We start from the raw sequence: 13,585 nt of genomic DNA, 5'->3' as shown, positions 1-13,585 counted from the left end.
ATTTACCCCCTATTCGGATTTTAATATCTGAAATTTATTGACTCATTCGGATTTTAATATCCGATTGGTCCCTATTCGAATATTACAGGAGTTGAATTTGTTAGCTCATTCGGAATTTATTATCCGAATTTTTTTGCCTCATTTGGATTTTAATATCCGAAATATGTTACCCCATTCGAACATTAGAGTCCATTTTCCCCCTCTATTTCGGTTATTAGAATCCGATATATGTATCTTTATTCAAAAATTAGTATCCGATTCTCCTACCTTTAATTCATGTGTTCTAACTTATTGTTTGCAATGTAAGGAAATGACACTAGTTCCTCTTACCGTTTCTGCAAGGAAGAGGACGGCTGGGCACACTTTAACTTTGGAAGGGGGACGAGGCAGAGGACGAGGACGAGGGAGAGGATGGCAAGAGGTTGGGGGTGAGGAGGATGTGGTGGTTGAGCCACATGGGGAGGTAGAGGAGGATGAGGCACATGTTGATGTACGGGAGGATGAGGCACATGCTGATGTACGGAAGAATGAGCGAGAGTCTGATGCACTGATGTATATGGAGTTGTATTGTTGTATATATTTTGGACAATTTATGGCCATGGTTTATGGACTACCTTCCATGGTGGACTATGACTTTTGTTTTATTATGGATGACTATTAGCATGTTTGTGATAATTGGATACCGTGAAAATATAAATGCTATGTTGGGCACCAGAACGTAAATTTTATGGCCATAGAACACTATCCGCGAATGGGTTTGCATATATTTGCATAAATTTCATATATTACAATAAGATTCTAGGAACTAAAATTTTACATACGAGTCCTTCCAACCTAGGCTAGTTCGATTATCTCTGTCTTTGCCACATCGTTCCCTACTATGTTTTTAAACTCTTCGATCTTGTTTGAATACTGTGTTTCCCATCCATCTGTGAATGGGTAGTGATTTATATACCAATTCCTTGCAATAGGTGGGATGGGGGAATTCAATCGCAAATATACCGTGCAAAAGTGGTCGCCCTTAATGTGTCCGAGCGCAATCAAACTTCAACTCTCAGGGGGAAGGGCGGATATCGTAGAGAGAGGAATGTAAGACATTGATCATTGGATAAGAAGATGAGCACGACATGAAAAACGAATGCTATGAGGTGACCCATTTCTGGCATGATCATCCACCTATCCTTTGGAGCGGGACATCCAAAGTAGTTCAATCTATGGCGCAACTCTATTGCCAATTCTTTTTTGTCGCACGTCCCCTTGTAAAGGAAAAATATTAATCCATTTCCATGATCAATATCTTTCTAATATTTATCCAATCCTCTTCATCGTGACCCAACCCAACTAATATTGCACAGGTTCAATGAACGTACTTGTATTTTTCTAGCCGACCCAACAAATGTTGCATTTGAGATCTCCTAGCTTTCTCTATCACTTGGTACTTTTGTCGTACATTGTACACGGTTTTGATTGTCGTTACGTTCTGAGAATCTTGAACCTTCAAATGGGTTAGGATTTCTCTGGGTTTCACCAAAGAGACTGACAAAACAACCACCGTGGCAGTCAGCTCTGGCGATAACCTCCTGGCATACGAATGGCCCTCCAAGTACACCGTTGGAGGATGGTTGTGAGTGTCATTGTGGACAGAGGCAGTCAAACCATCATTGCCCTTTACAGCTTTCAATTCAAATGGGCATTCACATTTCTTGATGCCCGTGGACCGCACTCGCTGCTTCACAACGACCTCCTTCCCATCAACCTTCTTCACAAACGGCCTATACTTACCGCTTCTTTCACATGAAAACCTCATCATAGGTGTGCGATTCTTAATACATTTCTCCGAGCCCTTAATCACAATGACAAACCCGCGTCGTTTACCAGTGCATCTTATCCAATCTACCAACGCTTTATCAAATGAAAAAACCTACACACGCATAAAAAAAATATTCATAACCCATAATATAAGATTGCACATGACAAATGCTCCATCACAAAACACTCACCTCCTCCGTTGTGAAATGCTCTGTATAATTGTATGGAGGACGAGTGGAAGTAGGTATAGTTGATGGCCCTACATAACTACCAAGCGTTGAAGTGTAACCCTGGAACACTCAAAGACAAAACAAGTAAGCACAGGATTCTCTGCAGTTTCATTTGAATATTAAAATCTGAAAACTGACACCAAATTCGCATACAAGTTTTCGAAAATGTTGACAATATTCAGATATTAGTATCCGAAAAGTTGTACATAATCCAAACATTAGAGTCCGAAAAATTAGTGAAGTTTCGACACTATGTGTCCGAATGTGTCAAGGTAGAACTGAAATTAAAAATGGAGGGCGGGTTTACCTCTTGCTGCGGTTTTTGCTCCTTAACTACAACATCTGTGCTAGCAACTTGTTTCTCAACTTCCATTGTGTGATCTTCCAACTCCACATCGTAGTGTAATGATGGGTCAACTATCTTTTGTTTATCAATGGAGGGAGAGGAAGTAGTTGAGGTTTCCATTGACAGTTTAGGAGGAAGAGGAGGGGAGAAAGACCGGCAGGGTGGCTTCTGGTGCCTACTGGTGGGAGGTGGCTGGTGGTGGAAGGTGGCTGGTAGTGGTGGGAGTTGATGAAAATGGAGGAGTTTAAATGGGGAGGGAGGAGAAAGGAAGTGTACAAAATGGAGAGAGAGAAGGAGGGAGGCATACAAAATGGGGAGGGAAACCCTTGTGGTTGTATGTAATAATTTTAGGGAGTACAATGGTCAAATAACATGTGGTCCTAGGGGTGTAAAGGTCAAATTGCACGAGGGCATTTTTGTCCATAAATGATAAAAAATTTAATCGGCTGGATGTAGCAAGAATTGGGCTCCGAATAGAAGCGGCCCTTTTTCGTAGCTGTATTTACTTTTTCCATAAACATGTACTCCGTAATATTGATTTAACTTTTTCCAAATTTCTAACTATTTAGTTGGAATATTGAGTTTCTTATTTTTGTTACATCACAACGAAGTTTTTCGCTTGGTAAAAACTTTTTCGACTCTCTCTCTCTCTGTAAAAAAGACACCAGAGCTATGAGTCTTCGTAAAAGGTCTTGAACACAAACAACTCTTCCTGGCAAGCTACCATTTGAAAAAAGACAAAAAAAAAAAAAAACCCAACAAGGATCTCATTCAAAGTCAGCAGAAAACATCTTGATCATCCCCCATGGTTGAGGAATGAGCCATCTATCCACAACAACCCAGCTACAAATTCCAAAACCATCCTCCTAGACCACATTCTTGACAAACCGCCCACCAGTATTTGCAATATAGCAATTAAGACTCAAGACCAAGCTTTACCAAGATCGTGATCAGATGGCAGGAAACAAGAGTGGCATCTGAACTAGTTAACTAAGGTCATACCAAAACAAGCTGTAGTGGCACCAATCCATGAAGCACAAGTAATACCATGGGTAATTTTAATTAGACACACCACTCCAGCATTAGTTATCCCAAAACCAAGCATTGCAGTAGAAAATCAGAAGAAGAAAGGACAAAAACTTGCACATTGCAACTTTACATCTTCATTGCTATTCTAAAAGGTAATTGAGAGTGGTGTTGTATCAAGGCAGAAGGACTACCCGTCATCTATATCCCCAACCAGTATAATACCACAGAACTAGCATTATACTCAATGCACACAAGACCCCACGACCCCAAGACCAGATCTTGCACCAACAAAGACTAACTACTCCCAAAACAGACCCTCCCCACAGAAAAGCCAAGAAAACATACCTAATAGACACACCAAATAAGACAAACCAAAAAAGCACTAGACCGAGCAAAGCCAAACCCAATCACACACCACCCTAACACCAGGAAACAAAGACCCCAACCTGCCCAAGACATAAAACCAAAAACAGACATAGACACACCAGAAAACAAAAAACCAAAGAAAAAGACACTAAACTAACAGCCAAAGACTCCAAACCTGCCCATGACAACTGTTGGAAAAATGTATGCATATTAATTTGTTGGAAAATTATATGTATTACAATTATATATTTATTTTGATGATTGTCGAAAAATCAGATTAATTATTTTGATGATGTTTTTATAGTTATCACCAAGTTATTTCGGACTAATTTCTCAACCTTGTAAAATTGCTTAAAGTCTCTTGAATTCAAAGTTTAAGATCTACAAAGACTTAGTAAGCTCAATACATGCTTTAACGGAATTTTTTAGATGAATTTTTGAGCTACAGGTTGACGAACTGGCTGACAAGCTGGCTGTCTGAACAAAAGAGGTTGTCAACCGAACTTCACTGGATGGCAGACCGGTTGAGAGAGCGGACGACCTCCCGGTCGACCGACCGGACGACCGGTAGTACATTTCTGCAGATTTCCGCAGATCAGTAAAATCTCAACGGCTATATTTTTCCTAAATCAACTTCCGACGGGTCTATCACTCTACAAACGGGCTAGTAGGAGATTGGATGACTATATAAGGCTTCAAGAGCTCATTGATGAGTACCAATTCAAGCGATATCATTCCATATCATTCCAAGAGAAAATTATCCAAAGATCAAAGCCTAAATTCTCCTTGTTCTTCCACTTTCATATTTTTCTTGAGAGAAATTTTGTACAAGTCGTGAGCGATAATTTTCATACTCTCTTCACATACTTGTAATTCCTAAGCGAGTGTTTGAGTCAAACACTTGAAAGCTTAGAAGACCAAATTCGGGTTTGAATTTGGGTGTTGTTGTTTTGGAGAGGTTTTCGGAGAAAACTCTTGCGGTTGCACTAGCTCCTTGGGAAAGCTAGGGGATAAGGTTGTTGTAAGCACCCGCAAGACTTACTACTTGTAATCTTTTTGAAGATTAGTGGAACCTTCAAGTAGTTGCTTGAGAAGAAGTGGACTAGGCCGGACCGTGGACAAATCCGAGCTGAACCACTATAATCGGGTTCTATCTCTCTAACTCTTTCTTTTACTTGCTCATATTATCTTGAATATATTGTTAGATAATAATTTTTAAATTGGTAATTTCTTTTACAACCATATTCACACCCCCCCCCCCCCCCCCCCCCCCCCTCTAGGTTGTCTTTTTGGGTAACAACCATCAAAGGAAAAGCAAAGACACAACAGACTCAATCAAAAGACAACCCAAACCAAGAAGGATAGAAGAGTGATCAGATCAAAGTCTGCAAACAAGAACCATATACAGATTCTAAAAATCCTTTATCTTAGCCACCTTGAGTTTTCTAACATCTTAGACTTCTCTTGACATCATCCACTGAATTATTTTTCAGATCAAAGTTTGCGAGCTTGAAAATGTTCTAGATGATCCAGTTTTGACTCTTGGATCATTAGGATGTCTGGTTTCCTCTGCTACACCTAGTTGCTGACAAATCTCTTGTTCAAAAAACTGCACATCTCTCTAATATTCAATGAAATGATCATTATTGATGGAATTTTTACGAAAAAGTCTACAACCACAAACTCATTACACAAACAAATACCCACGTGAATGTGTGTGTTGTTTGTGGTTGTAGAAGAATTGTTATTATTAACTAGAGAATCATCTCATATCAAGCTAAACCACATTGGTTACAGCTACTTGGCAAAGCCTCTGCTTCTTATTGAATAAACTTGTTAAGTGTTCTTTTATCAGTTTCATGATGGTGTACACTTGAAATTTCACTGACACCACTGCATCTTTAAGTCCCTCCAAAGTAATTCCATTTCTATTTTTAATATCCTCAGTAGAAATGGAAGAAAAATGGTTACTACAGTCTAAAAAGTATTGTTATAGATTGGGACCCTCAATTCTTACACCTTCATCGGTAGAGTCATAGAAATCAAGCAATTCCCTATCGTTTCTTAATTCTTGCTCTTGCAACTTTAGGGGCTACAAACATTAGACTGCTCATAGTTGGTTCATTAGACTGCAATAAATTATCCAGATTTTGGACTTGGCAACCAATATTCATCAACCGCTAAAAAAAAAAACCTCTACAAGAAGACAAAGTAAACCATTCAATTAACCTTTCTTTGGTAGATCATTCTCTAAATTCTTCTGTTCCTCCCAATTAGTAAAAGAGCTCACACCTGTAACAAAAAAGTAAACTCGTGAGAAACTGCTATTGAAGCAATTGATTGTAGGACCAATATTTTATCTCATATGTTAGCGCCAACAACACTCATTTCTTGAAAATGCACTTCCTAAAATACAATAACCAAGAGTAACTAAATAGAATTATTTGTAGTCTCAAAACAAGACCCAAATTTTATTTACAGTCTCAAAACAAAACCCAAAAGTCATCTAACAGGTTCCGACGTAAACAATTAAAATTCATACGAGTAGTAGCTTGGGTACAAATATACCTTGGTTACATAAATTTTATATCATGTTTTACAATTGTATTTATTAAATATATCGATTACATAAATTTTATTTAATATTTTACAATTGTGTTTATTAAATGTATCGATATAAAAGGATGGATATATGAAAATAGACGTCTTGTACAGAAGTGTCATAATGCATAATGAGCATAATTTGAGAAGATGATATTTCAAAGATGAGCATATGATGGATTTTAAAGAAAGAGAATGAAATGATTTATTGTATCGTAAAATCTGGGTGATGATTTGGCACCCAAAGTGATGAGGGATATAATCAGGTATCCTATGGACTTGATATCATTTCCCAAAAAGCGGAGTCACTCTCCCAAACAGATGTTGGTGCTCCACCCGATAAAGATGTTAATTCGATATTTACAGTTTGCAGTTTCGAGCCTGAAAACTTGCATTTAATTACTGATTATTTTTTGTTGAGATAATATCATGTTTGAAAAGTAGATTATTCCCATGTGAAATATGTAACCTTGGTAGGGGTGTTACAAACCTGACCAGACCAAAAAAGACCGAAAAAACTGACCGTTTGGTTTGGTCTTCGATCGGGGTGGTGGGAAAAAAAAATTGGGTTCGGGGTGGACCGAACCGATTTCGGTTTTGTCTCGGTTTGTAAAACTTTGGACCGACTGGGCTAAACCGAACCGACAGGACCGAACCACTTTGACCAAACCGAATCACCCCGAACAGAAGTACCTCGAACCGAACCGACTATATATTACTTATATTTATATAATTGGGTGTAATCTTTACTGTAGATTTGTTTTGTGTGTAATCTACACCGTCCACACAACTCAAACCCTATTACCCTCTCTGTCTCTCATTCCTGCAACCATAACTCACAAACCCTCTTACCCTACTCTTTCAATGATAGAGAGGAGAGAGAGAAGAGAAACGACGATCATAGAAGAAGAAGAAGAAGAAACCAGATCCATAACTACGGGAAAACGCCCACCAGTCCACTGGTCTCTCTCTCTATTGTTCATTGTTTTTGTAAATAGCCCACCACAAAATGCACAGATCACGCCTATCGATCTCTCGGTTTTACTATTTTATTTTTTATGGGCAGTACCTGTAGATATATTTCACACTTGGTTCGCTGTAAGTTGTACGACTAAATTTCATATATGATGTAGGTATGTTGATTTTCTGAGATATTAAGCTTTGACCCCTAACTAAGAGATCTATTCAACATTGATATATTGAAGATATAGCTAGAAGCTCATTGACGACGCCGACGAAATGTCTGATTGTGGGGCTGACCGTGAGCATGAGATATTCAATCTAAACTCTAATTTTTGTAGAATACGATTTACTAGGTTCATATACTGGCCTAAAAATTAGATTATGTTAGAATACGATTTACATACGGCTTAGTAGCTTACTGCCTTACTTTTTGCATGAGAATGAGGTGATTATGTTGACTTTAAGTTTTATTTGTTTTAGATGGATGTTATTGATGATGATGACATTATGGATGATGTTGTTGAGTTCGATTTTCCTCAAAATGCTGAAATAAATGATGAAGTGCCTGAAAATAAGGTTGAGTCTAAAAAAGTTGTTGGTAGTATTAGTAATATGAGGGCTCCTTACTGGAAGCATTTTCAGTTTATTATACCAGAAGATCATCCGAAACCTAGGGCCGCATGTAATTGGTGTGGGAAGGATTTTGCATGTCATTCGTAGAACAATGGTACAAAATCACTGACTCATCATCTACAGTATCAGTGTTTCAAATATCCCCCGAGCAAGAGATATACGGGTTCTAGGAAAAACCTCCTTGACCTTGTTAGGTTTAGTTTTTACTTTTTGGATTCTCTCTCAGCGCACGGTCTCCAATAAATTTTCTCTCAATTATTACTCTCATTTCTCTCTCTATCTCTCTCAACTCAAAATCTAAAATCCAAAAACCAAAATGAACAAGGTCCTTAGTTTTCAAAAAAAGAAACACAATAGTGAAACAAGTGCAAATCTTGTGCCTGTGATCTTTAGTGCTGACGCATGTAAAAGCGCACTAGCGAAGATGATAATAATTGATGAGTTATCATTGTCATTTGTTGAGGGTGAAGGATTCAAACATTTTATCGAAGTTCAACCAATGTGGAATCCTCTTGGTAGGCTTGTGATGGCCAAGCAATGCATGCTTGTTTATGGGGAGGAGAAAACAAATACTTAAGCATCAAGGTAGTGTTTTACAACGGACACTTGGACTTTGGTCCAAAATTTGAATTACACGTGTCTTACGGGACATTTTATAGATGAGAATTAGAAATATCAAAAGAAAATTTTGAATTTTTGTGTTGTTCCTAATCACAAGGGTGATACTCTAGTTAGAATGGTTGAACAATGCTTGTTGGATTGGGAGATTGATAAGTTTCTAACTGTTACGATTGATAATGCATCATCGAATAATCTTTTGATTGCTTACTTGGAGAGAAAGACCAAAGATAGGAAGACCAATATTTTAAATCACGAGTTCTTGCATGTTGAGATGTTCGACACATATCTTAAATCTAATTGTACGTGAGGGCTTGCAAGAGATTGATGTCCCAATTGGAAGAGTGTGAAATATTGTGAGATATGTGAGGCCTTCCCCTTCTAGAATGGTGGAGTTTTGGTCATGTATTGAAAATGAGGGCATTACATGTAGGCTTAAACCTTATTTGGATGTGTCTACTCGTTGGAACTATACGTATTTTATGTTGGAGAGGGCTCTAACTTATCAAAAGGCTTTTGATCGATTATGTAATGACCCATCCTTCAAATTAAATGTAAGAGAGGAGGAGATTGATGAGGAATTTGATGATGTTGATGGTTTTTAGGGTATGGGTAGGAGAATTGAAATTGAGAAGAGAGAAAAGGAAAGGGAGATGGCAGAAGGAAAATGTTGGGCCTCCAACTTCAAGTGATTGGGAAAAGATCAAATTGTACGTAAAGTTTCTTCGAGTGTTTTACCTTGCAACTTTGAAATTTTTGAGTTCTTTGTATGTCACTTGCAATGTTTTTTTTTTGACGAAATGGTGTTGATTCAACAAGATATTGTGAAGTTGTGTACAACCGATGATAGTGATTTGCATGATTTGGCACTTGGTATGTGTGAGAAGTTTGACAAGTATTGGGGAGATTTTGATAAGATTAATCAAATGTTGATGTTTGCGGTTGTTCTTATCCTCGATTCAAAATTTGGTTCTTTGAATATTGCTTTCAAAATACTTTGGGCTATGATAAGACAACGGTTGGTAAGTTGACAGATAAGATAACACATGAAATTACCCGTTTTATTTGGAAGCTTGAATGTGCGTAGCCAACAGTTTGGGGGATCATTGAACAAAGTAGATTTGGATGGAGTTGAAATGGAGATTGGTAATCATAAATATTTGAAATCTCAATTTAAGATGCATATGCAAAAGGAAACCAACATGGCATGCAAATCGGGATGGGAAAAGTATCTTGCGGAAGCTAGTGAGGATGATACTGACAAATTTGATGTATTGCGTTGGTGGAAGTTAGACTTGTTGGAATCGGGATTCGTTTATCACTGGAGATATGCAACATACCAAAATAAACAAGATTAGAAACTTACTGGACCAATTCCAGGCGTCCGAAAATTGGCAATCGAGGCTAGTATTTTTATGAATAATACTATATCCTTAAAGCAAATTTGTCCCTCACACCGGTGCTCTTGGGTCTCTTGAACGTTTGCCTCCCAGGATTACCCGATTTTTGAAGAACGGAAGTAGCACTACAATCTGTTCAACGGGCGAACGCAAACTTGTGCAGTACTCTCTCTCAGACTCAATATGAATTCAATGTATGTGCTCTGTAATTTTTCCGGTGTCCAAAAAGAATGCAAATCAGCCCCATTTATAGTGCATATGGTGACCTTTCATAGAAAGGAGGTGACTGATCGGAGACACCCAATCAATTGGGATACAATGGTTAATGGCGAACGGATGTGAAAAAGAGACACACCACTTCGGCAACCCATCAGGTAATTGCTTGCAATTACCATGAAAAGTTACACCCATTGGGAAAATCACTTTACCTTTAGAAATAATAAGTTTTACACTTAAAATTTCCAAACAATTTCCATAACAAGAATACATGTTTAATGGGTCCACCATTAAACTATAAACCCATGTATATTCTTTTGTTTCCCACCAACGTGAATTTGAGGTCCACCCATATTTCAACCAAACATCATGTGATTGTTTTGGAGGTCAATTCTTATTCACTCCCAAATGGTTTTAATTTAATAATTAAAATTTCCTTTTTTTTCGACAAGACTCCTCTAAGTATCCAATTGTCTCTCAAATGACATGAGATGTGCTAGCTATCTCTGTGTCCACGGTCGCCTCCGAATTCGCTTTTAGCACTAGTGGACGTGTGATTAATCCCTATCGAAGTTCTCTCTCCCCAAAGACCGTGAAAGCTCTTATTTACACGCAACAATAAATAAGGAAACCAACTAAAATCAATATAAAAGAACAACTTGATGAGTTGGAGCAATTAGATTTGGGTATTACTCTTTTTAGTTCTTGATTTCTTTATGTTATGGTTCTTAAATATCTTTTATGTTGAATGTCATATTTGTTTGTTTTTCTTTGTTTTTTTCTTCTTATGTTTGTAGTTATCTTGGAATCAACTGATAAGGATTACGGAGTTGGTAGCATGGTGCAATTATTTTTTCAGGGTTGAGATAAATCCTAATCACATACACATATCTATTTCTATTTGTTGTAATTTTTTTTACTATTTCATTTTTCTTAGTGTTTACTGTTTTTTATGTTCAAAAGGAGGGCTAGATTGTTGGCATAGTATTTTGAAGTATGGTGGTGCAATTTTCAAGCTGGGATGGTTCTAATATTCTATATTCTGCATTTTTTTGCATTCTGTTGGTGATGGTTCCGCATTCTGTTGGTTCTATATTCTGTTGGTGATTGAGGTCCCATATGTTGCTGGTCTTAATTAGGAGTGTTTCTTTTTCTTTGGTAGTATTCTGTTATGACAATGACTGGGATTCCACAGGGTTCTCTTGGCATTAGTGTTTTGAACTTGGTAGACTTTAACTTGAAGTATGGTGGTGTTGTTTTCTGATGGATTGTTGGTATTCTGTGTTTTTGTGATGGTTGCTACTGTTTTTTGAAATTTGGTTTCAAGAAGATGGTTTTAAGTTGGGATTTTGGGTGTAATATTGAATTTTTGATGCTAGTATGCTACTGCTACTGTGTTGTGAGGGTTAAGCAGTTGGTTCCAAGAAGTTTTTTTTTTTAATTCTGAGTGTGATTGTGACTATGAACAAAGAGATTGGCTGATTGAGTGCGGATAAAAAAAAAACACAAAGATTGGGCCAATAGGCCACTGGAATGAAGGCTTTTTTGTATTGGGAAATTTTTAGGCCGGCCCCAAAAATTAAGTTCGGACTTAATTTAGTCCTGCCCAAAATATTCTTTACCCGCTATAGTCCCGACACATCATTGTGGACAAAAATAACCCTCACGGGCCAAAACATGCATCATTGCACGGAGTTAGAGAGCATTTAGTATAGGAAAATTATCCAATGCTCTATGAGCATTGGTGCACCATTAAAACATTGTTTAAATTTAAAAAGTCATCTTTTGTTGCAGATATTCAATTTTTTTAAAAATTACATTTTTGGAACTTACTTGACGAAATCTACTGAATAAGATCCATATTGAATGTGAAATTATGTAAGTTTAAAAAAATACTCTTTGCTATGAGAATTTTCTATGAGAATTGTTTCTATGAGAATTATCCCTATGAGAACTGTTTCTATGAGAATTGTCTTATGAGAACTGTCTATGAGAATTGTCTATGAGACTGGCTATGAAAATTGTCTATGTAAACTGGCTATGAGAACTATGTCTATGAGAATTGGACACAGTTTTCATAGAAAATACACAGTTCACATAGTTTCACCACACACTAAAATACACAGTTCTCATAGAAAATACACAATTCTCATAGAAAAATACACAATTCTCATAAAAAAATACACAGTTCTCATAAAAAATTCTACACGTATTATTTTTGGGTGAAATTACACGAACACCCCCTAATATATTCGGTTTAGACACGAACACTCCCTAACCTTTAAAAACGTCCATACACACCCCTTCATCTTCTACCATTACCCAAGGAGCACACTTCCGTTTGAGTATCGTTTGTTGCAAGGCACATGTCAATACTTTTGCCAAATTTTGGACAAAAATGCCCTTTAACGGCAACATATACCCAGTTGCCTTTCATACCTCATTCCTCATTCTCACATTATATCAGAGATTCCCTCTCTCACTCTCTCTCTCTCTCTCTCTCTCTCTCTCTCCTACGGCAGCCATGGAAGGTGGCAAGTGGTAACAATAGCTATAGTAGCCACCATAGCCACATCAACAACAGATTTAATAGCTGCAGTTAGAGCAACAACTCCAACCAAACCCAAAACTGGGTTAATTCCTACTGCCGTTGTGGAGAAAAAGCCCCCTTGAGGATTTCAAATGCAAAATGGATGACAAGCAATGCAAAATAACAAAAGCCCCAATTTTTAAAGGTTATCGAAGTCATCACTGTGCAACATCTTTCAAAAAACCCTACTATTCCCAAACAAAAACCTTAATGTATTCATATATCATATAATATGAACATATACATCTACATTTGCGCCATTTAATAAGAAAATCTAGGATTTTTTTTTACATATAAAACATACCTTCCAAAATAGGGTTTGCCACGATCTAGGGTTGGCCACGATCTATAGCTTTTCTATAGTTTACACAGTCCGATGTTCTTCGAAACTTAGGTTTTCTTCACGATCTAGGGTTAGCCATGATCTACAATGCAAGTTGAAGAGGGAGAGGAAGAGAGACAGAGGCGCCATGATCGAGTAGGGTGGAGAGAAATTTCTGATCAAGTGAAGTGTAGCGTATGCTTGTTGCTCCATTTCATAACAAAGGGTATATTTGACATTTCGTTCATTCTGTTAACGGCATTGAGGTTTTTTTTCATTTTCAGTAGATGAAGGGGTGTGTATGGGCGTTTTTAAAGGTTAGGGGGTGTCCGTGTCCAAACCAGATAGATGAGAGGGTGTCCGTGTAATTTCACCAAGGGTATATTTGACATTTCATTCATTCCGTTAACAGCGTTGAGGTTTTTTTTTCCTTTTCAGTAGATGAGGGGGAGTGTATAGACT

At 37.6% G+C, this 13,585-nt stretch overlaps 1 protein-coding gene across 1 annotated transcript; it reads right to left on the bottom strand.

The window, feature by feature from the left end:
* Positions 1-1,357: 1,357 nt before the first annotated feature.
* On the bottom strand, positions 1,358-2,412 carry LOC131299630 (uncharacterized). Its single transcript, XM_058325214.1, has 3 exons — positions 2,347-2,412; positions 2,001-2,099; positions 1,358-1,921 (listed from the first exon to the last, which is right to left on the bottom strand). The coding sequence occupies exons 1-3, from the start codon at positions 2,410-2,412 to the stop codon at positions 1,358-1,360; spliced, it is 729 nt and encodes a 242-aa protein (XP_058181197.1).
* Positions 2,413-13,585: the final 11,173 nt, after the last annotated feature.

The sequence above is a fragment of the Rhododendron vialii genome, chromosome 9a, assembly GCF_030253575.1.
Source record: "Rhododendron vialii isolate Sample 1 chromosome 9a, ASM3025357v1".
Taxonomy (NCBI): Eukaryota; Viridiplantae; Streptophyta; class Magnoliopsida; order Ericales; family Ericaceae; genus Rhododendron; species Rhododendron vialii.
This window is presented reverse-complemented; position numbering and strand designations above follow the sequence as displayed.

Coding starts and splice junctions, on each gene's coding strand:
- LOC131299630 (XM_058325214.1), bottom strand. CDS start 2,412: ATGGAAGTTGAGAAACAAGTTGCTAGCACAGATGTTGTAGTTAAGGAG. Junction 2,100..2,346: donor AGCAAAAACCGCAGCAAGAG/GTAAACCCGCCC, acceptor TGAGTGTTCCAG/GGTTACACTTCAACGCTTGG. Junction 1,922..2,000: donor AGCATTTCACAACGGAGGAG/GTGAGTGTTTTG, acceptor ATGCGTGTGTAG/GTTTTTTCATTTGATAAAGC.